Here is an 18,229-nt window from a genome sequence, read left to right as displayed (position 1 = left end):
TTGTTCATATCACTGCATTCAAACACTAAACTGGCCTGGACTGCACTGCCATGTGTTGCCTTTTTTTTTCTTATTTTGTTCCACCTGCATGAACTTCATGATTCTCTTATTGATCTAATGAATGAAGCACCCCTCCCCCCTCCAAAAGATGAAAACCTGCAGAGCAATATGTTTGTGAGCGTCAGGAGGCCGTCGTGGATGTTAGTGAATCCTTCGCTGTCGAACACTGTGACTCCGCCCCTTTCACTCTGCCTGTTGATCGGCGCGTCACATCAAGCACTGTGAACTAAAAAATAAACCGTTGTGTTCCCCCGTTATTGGTGTCATAGTAAACATCCACCCTGCGCTCCTCTAGTTGGCGAGCAGCGAAGGAAACATGCCCGACCCCTCCATGTGCCAAAAATATCAGAGAGAGAGAAAAGGTTGCTTTACCAGACGAGTCCTCTGCCTTTACAGTGAAAAAAATCCAGTTTGTATGTTTACTGTCGTCGCATTGTTCTGGAAAACAAAAAAAGGGCAAGAGCACTTGGATGTGTGGCCCGTTTCCTTGTGGAGAAATAAAAACTTGAAGCAACGATGTTTGTCACGAGCTGTAGACAGAGCTGATGCAGAAAATTCATTTTCCTCCAGACTTTTAAGTCGCCATATTTACAGACAAAACTGGAGTTTTTTTACCACCAGAATCAGCAAAAATTAACCAAGAATTATGTTTTTATTCCAGCCAAACTTGAAATCTGTTGTTCAGAAATGTTGCAGCAAAACTCTGGTTAAACTATGCAGGAAAAGACTTAAACTATAGACAGTAATGATCCTGTAAGCCTCGGACAGAATCCACGATGTGTAACTGAGGAGTAGCACAGTACTATTTCCTCCTGTTTGTGCTGAATCACTTCGATCAGGGGTGTCAAACTCAAGGCCTGACATTTAGAGCTCACAATTTTGAATTTTATCCAGCATTTTAACTGTTAAAAGTCACAATTTTTTATTTTTGACTTTTTTAAGTCTCAAAAGCATTTGTCATCAATGTTAATTTTTTTTCCATATAATTCATTACTGGTGAAGATGAGGTTGACAATTTATGGGAAATTTGACCCTGTTAGGCCCTCAGGTTAGACCCAAATTCACAATTTGGCCCTTGCTGTGATTGAGTCTGACATCCCTGACTCTGATATTTCTGCTTAAGAGATTAAACTACGTGAATGTGGAAGGAAGGATTTTCTTTAGCATCATGGCGTGGAGGTGATCCAGTTATTTAGAAATGTCAAGTTTGGTTGGAATTGAAAATGTTCGCCTGATTTTGTTTCTGCAGTAAAATCACCAAAATTTTCTAAAGCTGCCTTTATATGAATGTCATGGTTTACAACAGTAGAACCCTGTTCCATTAACGATTAATAATAAAAAAAAGTACCAATACTTTAAATCCTGCTTCTGTTTGATAAGGCAGGTTCACAGGAGAGGAATCAGTCCATCAATTATTGCAAGCAAACAAAACATTACCAATGTTTCTGCGTATTTCAGGAGATTTCTGCAGTTAAAGGTCATTAAGAACAACAAATTCGCCGACTTCTGTTTTTGTAGCCATGGTAACAGTGATTTTTTTCATCGTTTAAGTTCTGATTTTTAAAAAATCCTTCTGATCAGCGTTTCTGCAGCCGCTCCGTCTCCCCGCAGTGCTTTCGGAGAATTTCGTGCACATGAGGTGAACTTGAACGTTGAATTCTGTGAGGTTGATGTTGGACTGGTTTGTGTGTCGTTGTAGCCCGTGTTGAAAAATGGCGTATCTTTTTGTGATTTGACCTGATTCTGTGCGAGTTTGAACAAAAAAAATAAGAAATAAATAAAAGGCTGCGTTTACAAGAAAAAAAAAAACTGGAGACCAGCTGGCGTGGTGTTTGTGTTTTTATTTTTTATTTGTTTTTTAAATTTTTGTTTGTCCCCTTGAACCGTGCTCGGGTGCCATTTTCATTTGAAGAAAAAAAAATCTGATTTTTTTTTAAACTGCAGTCTCCTCTTTAGTCTCTTTTGTCCTTCTTTCCCCACAAACTTGTAGAATGAAACTGTCCTTGGTTTTGTCTCGTTTATTTATTGATTTGTATATAAAGATTTTGTTTTGCATTGTACATTCTCTCCTCTCTTGGTTATAGATTAATATATTCATGTATATACAAATAAACATTAAGTTTATAAAAGTGAAAAGACTCTGAACACTTTATTTTTCCTCCTTTCTATCAAATAAACTGAGAGGAAATCAGACATAAACAGTTCAAAACAATCAACAATTATCATTTAAGGTACAAAGATGTATAACAGAAAAAGTTCACAAGTGAAAGGGGAAAATGTCGCTTGCTGATGTCACGACTCCACCGCACCTGAAAGTACTGCCCCTCGTAGCTGATTGGTCCTGTCACTTTCTAACCGGGTCCAAACAGATTCGCCAGTGAGAAACACGGAAATGGGCGCATCAATCTGTTTTGCAAGGTCAGAGAACTGTAGGAGGATAAAAAAATGAATTTTCTTTGTACATTTTCTTCTACCATTCACTTGAAAATAAAAAATCCTCCTGTTTTTTCGGCATAACTATCTCATAAAAAACAGGAATTTATTTATTTTTGATAAATAAAAACAAGGATCTGAAAAGTAAAGGAATTTCTGTAAAGCTTTAATCCTCATCTCCATGAACAAACATGTCTCGCCTGTTAGATCTAACTCAGTTTTACCTCACCTGTACTGACCCTGCACCTCTAATTACTGGCTGATAAATGCAGCAACCGCTCATGCAGGAGAGCGTCAGGGGGGATCCTGTTTTCACAAGATAATATCTTGTTACAAGACAGTATCTCTTAAAATCAGGAAAATCAAAAATAAATTCCTGTTTTTATGAGATAGTTATGTCGTAAAAGCAGGAGGATTTTTTTTCTCATTTTCAAGTGAAGGCAATACGCCACTGTGTTCTTCAGATATAGTACTCATTTAAAAAATGAAATAAATCAAAATGCTTAAATGTAAACATTTAAAGCTTGGGGGCTGAAAAAGTGCAGACTAGCTGGCGTCAGCTGTGTGGAGGTGCAAAAGTAAGATTTTAGGAACAAAGGCAGCTTTAAATGGTTTTAGAAGATCATTTTTCCTAGACTTGTTTTACAGATGAAAGTTTACGTTCATTTTTTAGAGGCTATGGAGGGTCTGTTGTTATTCCATTTACATCTATGTTTATGATATTTACCCAGTAAGATAATGATGCTGGCCATGTTGGCTGTCTTTCTTAGAAGATTATCCTTATTGTTCAAATGTGATAGGATTTAGAGCAGTGGCGGGCACCGGGGGGCCAAATGAGGCCCTCATCTTCACTACTGTTTGCATTTGCATGATGGGATTCATTCATTTGTTCCTCTGGTCAAATTTAAAGACATGTTAGTTATGAAGGGGGAGGGTTCTGTAGTTTTTGACAATCTGGCTTTCCGGCAGTGAGTTTAAAAATAATGTGAGCCTCTCAGTGACCAGAGTCACCCGTTCCTGGTTAAGAGGACGTTAAAGCAGCTGTTTAGATCTCACCAAAACTGAGATGTGAGCAGAAGAAGAGAGCAGGTAATCAGTTTCAAACTCTTAAGCAGAACCACGTACATCTAGTGCAGAATTAAATCTGTTATATAACATTTTAGCAGCTAGGTAGACGTTCAAATATTTTATTTATGGGGCAACTGTCTATTAGAGGTTTTTACACTTTACTGACATTTTATTTTTCATTTAAAGTTTTACATGCAAGCTAAGCTAAAAAGAACATGAATAACCTTGTTGTTATCACTGATGTGCATCTTTATCAATCTTCATTTCTGAAGTTTGGTTGAAACATCTGAACATGTTTGGTGTGATTTAAAGTTAGTAGAATGGCTTTACTTAGTTCTCTGTAAGCACAGTTAATATTATACTTTTCAGTAAATTATGTCTATTCATTTGCAAATTTTCATTCATTCAGTCACCTTCTTATAAAATCTTCTCCTGACCCCATTCTTGTTTAAATTGAGTCTTCCTGTTAATTGTAATTGTCTATTCTTCCACAAGGTGGCGTTATATAATTTGGAGCTCTAGGTAAATATTTTTGATAAAAATTTGTGAAAGTTTAAAGGCTTAAAGGGCAGTTTAGTGATGTAAGCTTATTAAAAAATCTCAAACTCTAGAATAAACACCTGATATACAGAGCCACAGAGAACAAAACTGTACTATGTATTATTATTATTTTTTTTTTTGTCTATTATTATTATTATTATTATTATTTCTACTACTACTACTTCTAATAATGATATAATTATAGTAATAATATTTATTGCTGTTTTAATAATAGTGATGATAATAATAATAATAATATTGTAATGAATTTATTAAAGGCTGCTATCTCCTAAAAGGTCAACGGCGATCACAGACCTTATATACGTATATACTGTCTATGAACGGCGGTAATGAGAGACTTCACAGCTTGACAGTTACAGTTTAGTGTAACGTCATCTTTTGGCGACAGGACCCTTTTGTCCCTCGCGCCTGCGCAGTTGTACGGAGCTTTGTTATTTCATTTCAGTATGGCGCTTAGCAAGACGTTTGGTCAAAAACCGGTGAAATTTCAGCTCGAAGAGGATGGAGACTTTTACATGATTGGATCAGAGGTTAGTATTTCACATATACAGTAAAGCTGTGATTAAATAAAGAACAAATTCAGTGGAAATTTACCATTTTATCTGACTGCCGGTCCGCTAGCAGCCAGCTAACGATGCTAGTCGAGTGGTGTCACGGATTGACGTGTTACCGTGTTAACTGGTGACTTTCAGCCGAACGCCTCTGTTGTTTACAGCAGATATTAAAGATGATAAGTGTCCTGACAAAGTCTACTTTACTTACTTTTCATAACATAGTTTCTAAATATTTTTAATTGATAATATCTTTGTGTAAAACACAGAGAATAATTTAAGGCTTTTTGTTAATAGCTCTTCTAATTACGACAACCTTCACACAGTTCACCAATTATCACGGTCACTCGGTAAACCAGTACACCGGGATGGCAGTTTACGGATAGTCATTCATTTGTTTTGTATTCGGAGTCAGATTAATGTAGAATAGCGGCAGATATTAATCACATTATTGTGAATTATAGTTTGTTTAAGTTTGGCCCTAAATAATCGTCCTTGTACCGAGATTTATCCCGGTTTGTCCCAGGCTACAACAGTTAGCTAGCTAACGGGATTTAAACATTAAGCTGAACAATAATTATTTGGTGTGATAATTAACAAGCAGGTACCATAAATGAATGATATTTAAGAGCAACACATGTAAAAAGGAAAAAAACGCATGTTCCTATGTAATGTCCTGTTCTAATTATTTTAGCTGTAATGACGTTTGCTCATTCTGGCCCTTATTTTAACATTCAAGGGAGACATTTTTTAAAAGCTTCTATTTAGAATAATTTTTACACGCTTTATAACTAAAGTTGTAACTGTAAATGTGTATCAGAAAATTAATTTTATGGAGACTGAAATGACTTCAGGCATACATAGGGATTCTCTTATTTCAAAAACTAAACATTAGAAATATTAATATACATGAATATAAAAATTAAAAAGTAGGGTTGACAATCCAGCTCTGGGATTTACATTGTTACCTCGGTACTAGGGCTGAAGGAGTAGCAAAAATAATTTAATTGCGATTATTTTTCCCAATATTGTGATTTAATGTCGATTATTTTTAGGTTCCCCATATTATGTGTTGTTAAACAAACACAAGCAATAAATCACTCTATGTTAAAAAGAGCTCCATATTAGATCAATGAAATGAGGAATAAACAACTTTAAAAGAGAAAAGCCATTTTGATTTATATGGCAAATTTGATATCAATTGCCATATTGAAGGGGGATGATCTTTCTTGTTATTCTTGTTTTGAATAAGAAAAAAAACATATATGAGGGAGAAAAGTAGGATTTTTGTAAAAAAAAAAAATCTACGAATAAACTCTGTTTGTATAGATCAGTGATACTCAACATGTGGCTCTTTTGTGATTATTTGTGATTCTTTTATTTCTTAATCTGAAATATTATTCCCCCAGAAAAACCTTAAAAAAAAGGCTTTTTTGCCATTTACAGCATTTTTGCCACTTTTCACCCGTTTCCATCTTTTGCCATTAGATACCATCTTTTTCTTTTTTTGGGCATTTTGCAACTTCTTTTGCCACTTTTTCCCCACTTATTCCACTTTAATCCAATTTTTGCCCTTTATCAACATTTTATGACCACTTAAACCTTTTGCCATTAAATACCACTTGTTGCATTTTTTCCTAAATTTTTGCTTCTTCTTTTTGCCACTGCCACCCCCCCATTTTTATTCTTTTTCACCATTTTTTTTGTCACTTTTTGCCCATTTTTGCTACTCGTGACAGTTTTTTGCTTATTTTAGTCACTTTTCACTCATTTTTTTTGCCACTTTTCGACCATTTTTGCTACTTTCTGACCATTTTTCACGTTTTCTCCCAATTTTCGCCCCTTTTCCCACATTTTTGCTGCTTTTTGACCAACTTTGCCACCTTTAGTTTATTTTTTATTGCTACTTCATGCTGTTTTTGCCACTTTTCACCACTTAGATTATGGCTCATACAAAGGTATTTTTCAACAGTTTGGCTCTTTGGTTGAGTAACACTGCTGTAGAGCATAAAACATTTACTGCAAAACTGTATCTGGTATTCTGACACATTACAGGTTAAAGAAATATTGCACTGTTTGCGATTAGAATATTGCAGCAGGCCATATTGTGATTTAATCTAATTTGCAATTAATTGCCCAGCCCTACTCGGTACAGGAGATTTAGGGTTCAAATCCTGGTTAGGGCATGATCAGAATCTGGTGTTGGTCCTTGGACAAGGTCCTGACATCATGAATGCCTGTCTGTCTCTCACATTTATGTCACTTTGAACAAAAGCTTCTGCCCAATGACATTCTAACAAAATTGTCCTATAACGGACCGGTTCCTGAAGATCAGGTCAGGTATGGATCATATGCTGGTTTGGCCGTGTCAGCATTGGTCCTGTACTACTCTGGCCTCCTGATGGCCATCCTCCAGGTCTGCTTCAGGCCTGTTCCCTGTTTCTCCTGGAATCCTCCCAGCTGCCCCCTTCAAGATGCACGTGGTCACCCCCAGCGTCTGGACCAGCCCGCATAGTCCTGGGCATCCGACATGCAATGAGCTGGATCAGGCCCAGGAAAGCACGCCAGGTGCCCGTAAAAGCACAGCTGTCTTTCCTGCATCAATCAGCTGACTCCTCCCTGTTCCCCTGAACTCCTGGTCCCGTCAACATCAGACACACGGTCTAACAACCATACCCAAAGATGTGCTGAAAAAAAGTCATCACAAAGGAGTCCAGCCAGCTTCTCTGACCATCAGTCAACATCCAGGTCTCACAAGAGTATAGCAAGACCAGGAGGACCAAGGACCAAAAGACTCTGACTTTAGTCCACATGCTCAGATACCAGGAACACCACACTGTCTAGCTCAGTGATCCGACGCCGATGATGGGATGATGGGTCTAATTTACCGAAGTTTGATCAGATCTCTTTTGTCATCTTTTCTGTTGTTGCCTGGTTTGGATCTCTAAACCTGGGAGTCGTCTAAAACTGTTCAGCAGACTGGGTAATGACCATTAATCACAGTCCGATCCTCCTCAGGAGGACTCATGATTGACCAAATCATCTGCATCAGAGTGAGTTTGGGCTTTTACCCTCAGGCTGTCGTCTCAGGGTTCCTGTGTCGGCGCGTTTATGCCAAGTAGTCTATTTTTTTTTTTTTTTTTAAACAATTTTTTAATTTTATGAAGACTGAGATGACATCAGGCATAAATAGGGATTCTCTTATTTTGGTCCTGGGGGACCGTTTATTTCTGGTTTGGTTCAGTACAGTTTGGTACGGCTGTCCCTGGTCTTGCTTGCATTTCCACAGCTGGTGGATGGTTCCCTACCAGGAGTGTTGCATTCCTGTCCTGTTTGGTACAGTTTAGTACAGTAAACTTGCTTGATTTCCATGATGGGTAAACTAAAACCATCTTTGATTATTTTTTAACATTAAACATGAATTTGTCTTTACTCTGTTTTTGTGTTCAGGTGGGAAACTACCTCCGTATGTTCAGAGGCTCCCTGTATAAAAGATACCCGTCATTATGGAGAAAACTGGCATCAGTGGAGGAGAGGAAGAAGATCGTGGAGTCGTCACACGGTCAGTCCAGAGAAGAACCGTAGCGTTAATATCAGTTATATAGATGTTTAACACCGAGGAGTCAGACAAGTGTCCTGCTTCTTTCAATCTTGTGTGAGGCGTTTTGAATGGCCTTGTTGCTGAAATGTGCTGTAGAAATAGATGTCCCTTTCCTTGTTGATCAGCTCGTTAGGGCTCGTTTTATTTGTAAAAGTCAGATTTTAATGTAGATGCATCATTGACGTTGTAATAATCATAGAGACATCTCTATGTTTCTGTTTCTTTGTGGATTTGACTCTTTGTTTTTGTCTCTCAGACCACGGCTACACTCAGCTGGCCACCAGTGTGACTCTGCTGAAGGCCTCGGAGGTCGAGGAGATTCTGGAGGGAAACGATGAGAAGTACAAAGCGGTCTCCATCAGCACCGAGCCTCCCGCCTACCTCAGGTTCATCCAACATCTCTAACGTGTTATCACTCTGTTTATACAGTACATCTACAGGGATTTCTATGTGATTTAGGCATTTAGATACCAAGATTTAATCGTTGATGCTTGTGTGGCTGCACCTCAATATGTACCTGATATCTGGCAGCTCAGACTGGTACAGAGAAGGTGTGGATGTTTTCATCTAGACTGTATCAGTTGTGTTGACTCAGCATGGACTTTTACACATGAAAGACCGCCCTGTCAGCAGACGTGATCTCCTGTTTTCTGCTAGTAAACTAAAAGCATGGCTTCATTAATGTCCATCCAGCCTCACTCACAGTGATGGGAATGATTGGGCTCTTTTTTAGAGATCTGGATTGTCTCAGCTCTGTCCAACATGCGGGCCTTTCAGCTCACAAACAGCTCATTTGGTCCCATTTTGTCTCTTTAAAGCAACAAAGTGTAAAAAAAAAGAAACCCCCTCCCAAACAGGAGCCAGCTCCCATCATTGGCTACACTGCAAAAATGATCTGTCTAGAATTAAGGGAAAAAAAACTTGATTCTAGTCTGAATTTTTTCAAATGAAGTGAAGTTTTCTGTCCATGCAGCAAGATAATTTGACTTGATAAGATATCTTGAAATAAGATTGTTGAAACTAGAAATAAGTAAGTCGGCAGAACTCTTCAAAAGGCTTAAAATAAGCAGAAAATGCTGGTTTTAAGCTGAGATAGCTTAAAACTGAACTTCCCACAGCCTAAAAATAAGTGAAATATACTCAGTATGAGCATATATTTCTAATATTTCAACCTAATGAGCATGTTTTTGGAGAGAACCCACACATGCACAGGAAGAACATGCAAACTCCACACAGGAAGGCCCTGACCGGGAAGCAAACCAGGAACCTTCTAGCTCTGAGGCAACAGTGTTAACCCCTGCACCACCGTGCAGCCCAAGTCTACATCCATGTTAAAAGTAAAGCATAAAACTTAAAACCAGTCCATATTTTTTGACCATACATCTGAATGTTTCTAATGAAATCACAACCAGGATGGCAGGTATGATAACTGTCACTATTTATTAAACTGTCAGCACAATCAGCAGTGAGTCAGGGTTGCTGCACATTCGCCAAATCAGGCTGACAACATTCAAGACCTTTTTATGGCTCAAAGATATTTTAACAGAACTTTAGCACTGCAGAGAGAATCATCATACAAAAATATGTTCTTTATGCCAAAGGAAGAAAAGGCAATCCAAAAGAAAAAATTAAATTGAAATAATGCTCTGTTATCTTTCAACCATCTCAGTTCTACATCAACATTTTTTAGTTAAAGTATCATCATTTTCAGTTGTTTGTTAAATAAATGTAAATCTCAGAAGTCTTTGGTGTGGAGTTTAGGCCCTCAAATTCACGTCTTCATTATGCTCTCTGAGGTTTAGAGTAAATTTAATACATTCAGACGTCTCTGTCCGTCTCCAGGGAACAGAAGGCGAAGAGGAACAGTCAGTGGGTTCCCACGCTGCCCAACAGTTCTCACCATCTGGACGCCGTGCCGTGTTCAACCACCATCAACCGCAGCCGCCTTGGCCGAGACAAGAAGAGGACCTTCCCACTGTGGTGAGTCCCTTTCTCATTCACAGGTTCTTCTTTCCTTCTATAACCATCACACCACACTGATACCTGTTTGATATCAAAAACAGAAGTCCTACACGAGTAGAGTAGAATTTCTTAACTTTAATGACCAGAACTCTTCAGGCAGACTCCTGAACACTGTCAGAATGTACTAACATGCTTTCACCGTTGTGGCATGTTCCCAGCTGATAGGTACATTTTTGATGGTGCTCTCTCTCTCCTTTTTTGGAGTTATAATCGGTGATCTGAATGTTTTTGTTGCTTCTGTAGTGTTGAGAGGAGTCTAGCTCCACTTTTGGAGTCACTCTGTAGCCAAACAGAAGGGTGCTAAAAACGTAGGACGGTACGGATCGGTTATCTTAGAAATGGACCACCTGGTGGGAACGTGGCTTTAGTTCAGGTGTTTGTAAATTTTTGTCTCTTGGGGTTTTGTCTCACTCAGCTTTGACGACCACGATCCAGCTGTGATCCATGAAAACGCCACTCAGTCTGAAGTTCTGGTTCCGATCCGTCTGGACATGGAGATCGAAGGACAGAAGCTCAGAGACGCTTTCACCTGGAACATGAACGGTAACGTCACCACTCCCTCAGCGCTCAGAGACTGATGGTATCAAAGAAGACTTAAAGAAAGATTAAGAACAAAGATAAAAACTTAAATATAGTGATAAATCACTGTCCTTATTACTGGGAAAGAGCCAGAGTTATTTAGAGTAGAGGTAAGAGAGATGGGTTTTTAGCTGTGACTTTAAAATGTAAGGGGACTGGACAGATCTACTTGGAGCGGGAGATTGTTCCATAACTCCGGACCAACCCCCGCCAAGCCTCTATCCCCGTGGTTTCTGAGTTTTGATCTTGGGACCTCTAAGAGCGCTGGTTAGTTGACCTGATGGGTCGTGCTTGTGTGTTATAATGCAGAAAGTCAATAAGATATGGTGGTACCAGGCTATTTAAAACTTTAAAAACAGTTCGTAAAATCTTAAATCAGTCTTAAATTTCCAGAGCGGAGACAAGCTGCAGCACAAGAGTTTAAAAATGAGACACTAATCTTAAAATTTCTCCTTTGAAACACTCAGAGAAGCTGATGACACCCGAGATGTTCGCTGAGATCCTGTGTGACGACCTGGACCTCAACCCGCTGGCCTTCGTCCCCGCCATCGCCTCGGCCATCCGACAGCAGATCGAGTCGTACCCGACAGATAGCATCCTAGAGGACCAGGCGGACCAGAGGGTCATCATTAAGGTGGCGCTCTCACTCTTAATGTGTTTGATTGTCATATGTGGATGTAGAGTCAGCATTGGTGGTAATTATTGGATGATTCTGTGTTTTAGTTGAACATCCACGTGGGGAACATCTCTCTGGTGGATCAGTTTGAGTGGGACATGTCGGAGCGGGAGAACTCTCCAGAGAAGTTTGCTCTGAAGCTTTGCTCTGAGCTCGGCCTGGGAGGAGAGTTCGTCACCACCATCGCCTACAGCATCCGAGGTCAGCTGAGCTGGCACCAGAGGACGTACGCCTTCAGGTACTGGCTCACAAACAGGGACATACCTGACGGGAGGGATGGTTTATCATGTTCTTAATCCAGGATGTCCTTGTTTTTGTTTGACGGCAGCAGATTCAGTCCGTTGATGCTGACGGTGACGTTTCAGCTCATCACAGGGAGATTTCGTACCGTTTAATGGCAGGTTTCTCTCTCTGTGACATTCAGCATCTGGATGAGATTTCTTTGGAAATCGCCCACAAAAGCCTAGAAAATAAAGTAATCATCATTCGCTTCAATAAAAAAGTCTGATAATTTTAAATTTTTTTTAGTAACTGAGTTTGGTGAAGATATTAATCTTGTAGTGACCATTGTGTTTTTTTTCTTGACAAAGGCTGGTTGGATGGAAAATATGGGTGAAAGCATACAGTGTAGACATTTAAGGCATAAAAGAGCATAAAACTCTGTTTTTCTATAAGACGTTCATGGAAACAGTTTTAGAAAGCTCAGATGAAAACATTTTCTTCTGTCTGTGCTTATTCTGTTTTCAGTGTGCCGTTTAGTTTCAACACATCTTTGCTGCCTCAGCTAAGCTTTACCTCCAATTTCCACCTACAGCGACCGAGGGTGAATTGTACTACGTAGCACATCGCTCCCTCTCTAGTCTATCAGAGCATTTCCACAGCCGGCGGTCCAGTCTGGCAGCGATGCGTGCCTGGAGCACCACTTTGCTCCACTTCTTTCAAGATACGCTGCAGGTCTATTTTCAGCGCTGGACACTGCCAAACCACCTCAATACCCATCGATCAGAAAGCACCAAAAGAGGACGTCACAAGCGTAGAATATCCATTTTTTTCAAAAATAAAACACAATGCACAGACTCCCAGTTGCAAATCATCACTATATCAAAATTACGTCTCATCCTGCAGTGAGAGCAAAGGGTCACTGGGAGGTCAGAGGGTCACAGAGCTACAATGGAGCCATTGAGGAGGAAAGTTAGCTTTTGAGGACATTTAGCCAAAAAAATTGAAATAAAACCACGGATCCTTTAAGAAAACATTAACCTTTTAACTTCCTAATGTACTCACCCAATGAAGCAATAATATCATGGACTTATACCGGAAAGAATGATAAATCAACACCAGAAGGTAAAAGAGTGCGCTGTTGACATACTATTCCTGCGTGAACTCCCAGTTCTCCCGTGATCTCTGCCCTTCTATCAGGGCTGCGCGCCGCAGCACAGCGCAGCGCTCTAGACTCGCTTCCAGTGGATGAGGTCGCTCGCCTTTGGTCAGAGCAAACCCACGGCGCTTCAGTGTGCGGTGCAGTCGTCCTGTGTGGAAATTTCTCCTGGTGTCTTTTCACACTTTTACCTTTTTAATCTGCAGAAGCTTTTAACCTGCACCACACCTAAAAACTGATGGATAGAAGCTTCAAAAACCGTCAGACGCACGAAAAGAAACTGTAACAGGGCTTCTCGTGATCAAAAATATCAGCAGACAAAATTAATATAATAAAGATAATAATAAACCTTTATTTTTAAAGCACTTTTTAAAACAGACGTCACACAGTGCTTTACAGACCATAAGAGATGCACAACAGATCAAATTAAAATCAGCAAATTCCATAGGAACAGTTTAGGTGCATAAACCCAATTAGATACAAAGTGGAAGAAAAGCTGATACATCAAAACAGATTATATTCAACCCCTACATAAAGTCCGGAAAAGCCCTCTGGTAAAAAAGTGTTTTTGAAAGTGACTTAAAGGAAAGCACAGAGTCAGCTGACTTGATTTCCTCAGGTAGGATGTCCCAGAGCTCCGGTCCCTGGACTGCAAATGTTCTGTCCCCCTTAGTTTTCAGCCGAGCCTCTGGCACAAATAAAAGACCCGAGGATCTCAATGAGCGTGCAGGGGAACAGGGAGTTAAAAGGTTAGGGATATACCTGGGACAGAGACCTTTAAAAGTGATGAATAAAATCTTAAAATCAATCCTTAAATGTACTGTAAAAGTAAAAAAGTAGTCTACAGTAAGACTTCTCACACTTCTTTTGCATACATTTTAATCAAAGTCAGATAAATAGCAAATAATTCTAAATTTGGGGGAATTAAACACTTTAAATGCCAATGTAAGTGAAAATGTTTTTAATGTAAAAAACACAAACTACATGACATTGAATTCCCTTGAAGGGGAATATCACAGCCTTGAATATGTTGATAATGAGAAAAAACTTAGATTTTATGCATTATTATTATTCTTTTTAATTAACAATAAAGCCCCTACAGGAAAAGGGAAAAAGCGTGTAATTTACCCTCATACCAAATATGGAAGATGGCTGACATTTGGTGACAAACAGGACAAACTGTAAATTTGAATCAGTGACTCCAGAATAAAAGCCTGATATCATAAATGCATGGGTTTTTTACTGTGTTGGCTGGAGGATCAAAAATTGTAGTTTTAATGGAGCATTTTTGGTCACCAACAGCCTGAGTGGGCACAAAACATCTGCGGATCTAATAATGGACCTGTTTCATGTTCTGATATTCAAATAAAAAAAAGTATGCTCCAAAATTAATGTTTGGCATTAAAACAGTCAAAATAATCAAACCAAGAAAATAAAAATGATGAAAAGCCACAAAAAACGGGGCGCGCCGGTAGTCGAGTTAAGGCACACACCATGTACGCGAGCAGCCTGGGTTCAAATCCGGCCTGAGGCCCTTTGCCTCATGTCTCTCCCAAACTCTCGTCCCTGTTTCCGAGTCTATCCACTGATCTCCTCTATCCAATAAAGGCACGAAAAGGCCCAAAAACAAATCTTTAAAAAAAAAACAAACAAAAAAAACAAACAAACCACAAAACGGCCCCACCACCCTCTAAGGGTTAAATCATCCCCATGTTGAATTAGCCTTTTAGCTTTTTAAACAGAAAGGGTTTTCTTCTTCATGGTTGTTGTTAAGGCAGTCTGCAGCTCTGATTTCAGTCGCAGTAAAACGTCTGGTGGTGTAAAGGGATTCCTTTGGGTTTTATTTCCCTCCATGTTTCTACAGAATAATGATTTATGAGGCAGTGATTGAGGCATGAAGCAGAGGAACTCTTTTTAATGTGGTGTGTGCATGTTTATGGAGGATGTAGGCTGAATGTGACAGCCGTGGTCACAGAGTAAAGTGACGGTAACTCAGGCTCAGATCTGATAGTGTTCTTTCACTTCTCACTCTTGTTTTCATTCATGTTCAGCGTGTTTCTCATAAAGGCAGGATTCATTTTTCCCTCAGACGGTTGAAAATGTGCTCAACATTTTACCAACATGTCATAGTACAGTGTCAGAACAGGAAACGTGTCTGGATTTCTTCTTTGAAGCTTCAATCACAGTTTTCATATTTCATCATATTTAACAGGCTCCATGTGTCAGAATGATTTTGAAAATACTTGCTGTGACCCTCATGACCAGAGAAGACCACGGCTGAATCAGCAGCAGCAGGAAGAGCTGCGGTACACCCTGTAAAATGTTTGTGTTGTTTTTGTTTAACAGCGAGAACCCACTGCCCACGGTCGAGATCGCCATCAGAAACACAGGTGATGCTGACCAGTGGTGCCCCCTGCTGGAGACGCTGACAGACGCGGAGATGGAGAAGAAGATCAGAGATCAGGACAGAAACACCAGGTGAGAGTTTGGTGGAGACCTCAGGTGATAAAGAGCAGTGCTGCATGTATTTAATGCTCTGTTTTCATGTCGAGCTCGTTGTTTAGTTAAAACAAGAAGTCTGTTAAGATGTGAGACAGCTGCAAGGGCTGGTTTGGATTAAGTGGACATGCATGTCCTAGTAATAACAGTATATCACACAGTATTGATGCTTAGATCGACAGAAGGTTTTAATAGGGTATGTATAGCATAAGTATGAGATATAAAAATATCTGGCCACAAATATCAGCCTATATCTCCTGTAAACATGGGCCTACATCTGCTGTAAACATGGGCCTACATCTGCTGTAAATATGGGCCTACATCTGCTGTAAATATGGGCCTACATCTGCTGTAAATATGGGCCTACATCTGCTGTAAATATGGGCCTACATCTGCTGTAAATATGGGCTTACATGTGCTGTAAATACAGTCCTGCATCTGCTTTAAATATTAGCATATACATGCTTAGGATATTGTCCTAAATCTGGGGTTATATTTTTTTATATTTACATATTGGTATTGATATAGATATCAGCTGGAATTGTTTAGTTTCTCATAGCCCTGAGTTTAGGTAGAAGATGACCAATGTGCTTCTTAGAAAGAAAACTCATCCAAAGGATGTCATTGGTCTGCTGGGTAGCACCGCCAGTCTTCAATGTCTACAGGCATATTGTGGACAGTCCTGTTGTAAGATAAACGGCTTCAGACAGTGAAACAGCTAGTCAGATCTACTCACCAACATCTGAAAATATCAGACATACATTTCCTCATCCATGTCTCTGTCAGTGGCTGGATGGGTGCAAAAATCCCCCATCTTCCACTTCAGCTGATTCAGCAGCCAAACTTTCCCTCTCCTCTGATGTCTCTTCTCCTTTCTTCTCCACAATAACTACTGAAAAATCAGCCAATGATCGGTATTAATCAGCTCCAACTCCAACAGACTATGCTTGCTTTCAGTCTCCATGGTTTCCTGTAAACAGACGAGCAGGAAATGTGGCGACCGAACCGAGAACTGCAGTAAAAAACTCCTAAAAAACAACATATGCTCTTTGCAGATTGTCTAAATTGCACTAATATGTTGGCAATAATTGGGTTTGAAAAGTTTACAGATGTTGAAGTGCAGTTGAAAGAAGAATCAGCGTTTAAACAGTCAGCTGAAAATGCTTTGTGTTTTCTGTTTTTCTATGTGCTGATCATAGTTTTCCTTTTGCTCTTCAGGCGGATGAGGCGACTTGCAAACACAGCGCCGGCCTGGTAGAATCCTGGCTGCAGCGCCCCCTACAGGCTCGGTGTTGGTCTGATTGAGGTTTGACTCTGACAGCATCGCAAACAAAGACGTCGCCCATCAAGCTTCAGATGCTGGTTTCCCAGTCAGCGGCTCACCGTGGTATTTTTTATTTTATTATTAATGTTAATATTTGGTTCTGTTTGAGTAGAAGACGTCCCTCCTCCCCTTCGTGCCCCCCTTGACCCTCGGCGTGGAGAAGCTTCTCCCTCACTTTGACCACTGACTCTGTTTAATGACCACAGAGGGAGATGAAGAACACCAGGCTCAGATAATATATTGTTCTGTTGTATTTGTTGTCTTTTTGTACATTTGAATAATTCTTACAAAATAAAAAATGTGGAAGAGCTTAACAGCCGTGTTTTCATTTAAAGACCTGGACAGAATATTTCAGCCCAGTGCATCTGATGTGTATTTTTACCCGTACTAAACTGGAGCACTGACTCACATTTCTCAGCAGCGCTGAGTCATAAAGCACGGTGAGGTTTCTGTTTAGTCAGACTCCCACTGAGATTTGTTTGCATGTTTCATTTCTCAGTGTTTGACCCTCTAAAGCAGAAGGTGACGGTGCACAATGAACAGAGCAGAGGAGGCCGATGGGATATCAGACCATCTGTAGCAGCAGGAGAGGAGAGAGCACAGGGTCAGTCCTGGTCCTTTGAGTCCTTAGCTTTAGCAGTCCCAGGCTTCGAGCATGCTTCATGTAATGACAATGCGAATGCTACCATACCACACGGCTCCTTATGGACTCCCAAACCAAACTATGTGGACGGATGGCCCAGAGCACCATGGTGAGCCTGGACTATTCACTCCATTATCCAATAACCTCCCAGATGGCACGGTGATCACAGCCAAGGCAGCATCGCCACTTTTAACAGATCCAGGCTCTGCACAGACTCCAGGTAGTGACTATGCTGGTACTACCTACAGTCATTGTATTGTATTGGCACCCCTGGAATTTTTCCAGAAAATGCACCATTTCTCCCAGAAATTGTTGCAGTTACAAATGTTTTTGGTATACATGTGTTTATTTCCTTTATGTGCATTGGAACAACACAAAAAATCAGAAGAAAAAAGACAAAATTGACGTAATTTTGCACAAAATTCAAAAAAATGGGCCGGACAAAATGATTGTCCCCCTTTTAAAACTGTGGGTAAATTATTTTATTTCCAGCATGTGATGCTCATTTAAACTCACCTGTGGCAGTAACAGGTGCTGGAAATCTAGAAATCACAGCTGAAGCCAGTTAGAATGTCTAAAAGTTGACTCAACCTTTGTGTTGTGTGTCTGTGTGTGTCACACCAAGCATGGAGGAGAGAGGGAAGAGCCCAGAACTGTCTGAGGACTTAAGAAGCAAAATAGTGGAAAAATATGAACAATCTCAAGGTTAAAGACCATCTCCAGAGATCTAGAAATTCCTTTGTCCACTGTGTGTAATATAATCAAGAAGTTTATAACCATGGAGCTGTGGCTAATCTCCCTGGACGTGGACGGAAGAGAAAAACTGACAAAAGA

General features: G+C 40.0%; 1 protein-coding gene across 1 annotated transcript; it reads left to right on the top strand.

Annotated features, from left to right (window-relative positions):
* Positions 1-4,522: 4,522 nt before the first annotated feature.
* Positions 4,523-17,066, top strand: smarcb1a (SWI/SNF related, matrix associated, actin dependent regulator of chromatin, subfamily b, member 1a). Its single transcript, XM_041787601.1, has 9 exons — positions 4,523-4,652; positions 8,124-8,235; positions 8,531-8,660; positions 10,117-10,254; positions 10,712-10,839; positions 11,343-11,509; positions 11,599-11,789; positions 15,276-15,407; positions 16,647-17,066. Exons 1-9 carry the CDS (start codon positions 4,569-4,571, stop codon positions 16,684-16,686), a joined length of 1,122 nt encoding a protein of 373 aa, XP_041643535.1. The 5' UTR covers positions 4,523-4,568; the 3' UTR covers positions 16,687-17,066.
* Positions 17,067-18,229: the final 1,163 nt, after the last annotated feature.

Source organism: Cheilinus undulatus, linkage group 5 (assembly GCF_018320785.1).
Source record: "Cheilinus undulatus linkage group 5, ASM1832078v1, whole genome shotgun sequence".
Lineage (NCBI taxonomy): Eukaryota > Metazoa > Chordata > Actinopteri > Labriformes > Labridae > Cheilinus > Cheilinus undulatus.
Note: the sequence above shows the minus strand (reverse complement) of the source record. Positions and strands in the feature narration are given on the sequence as shown.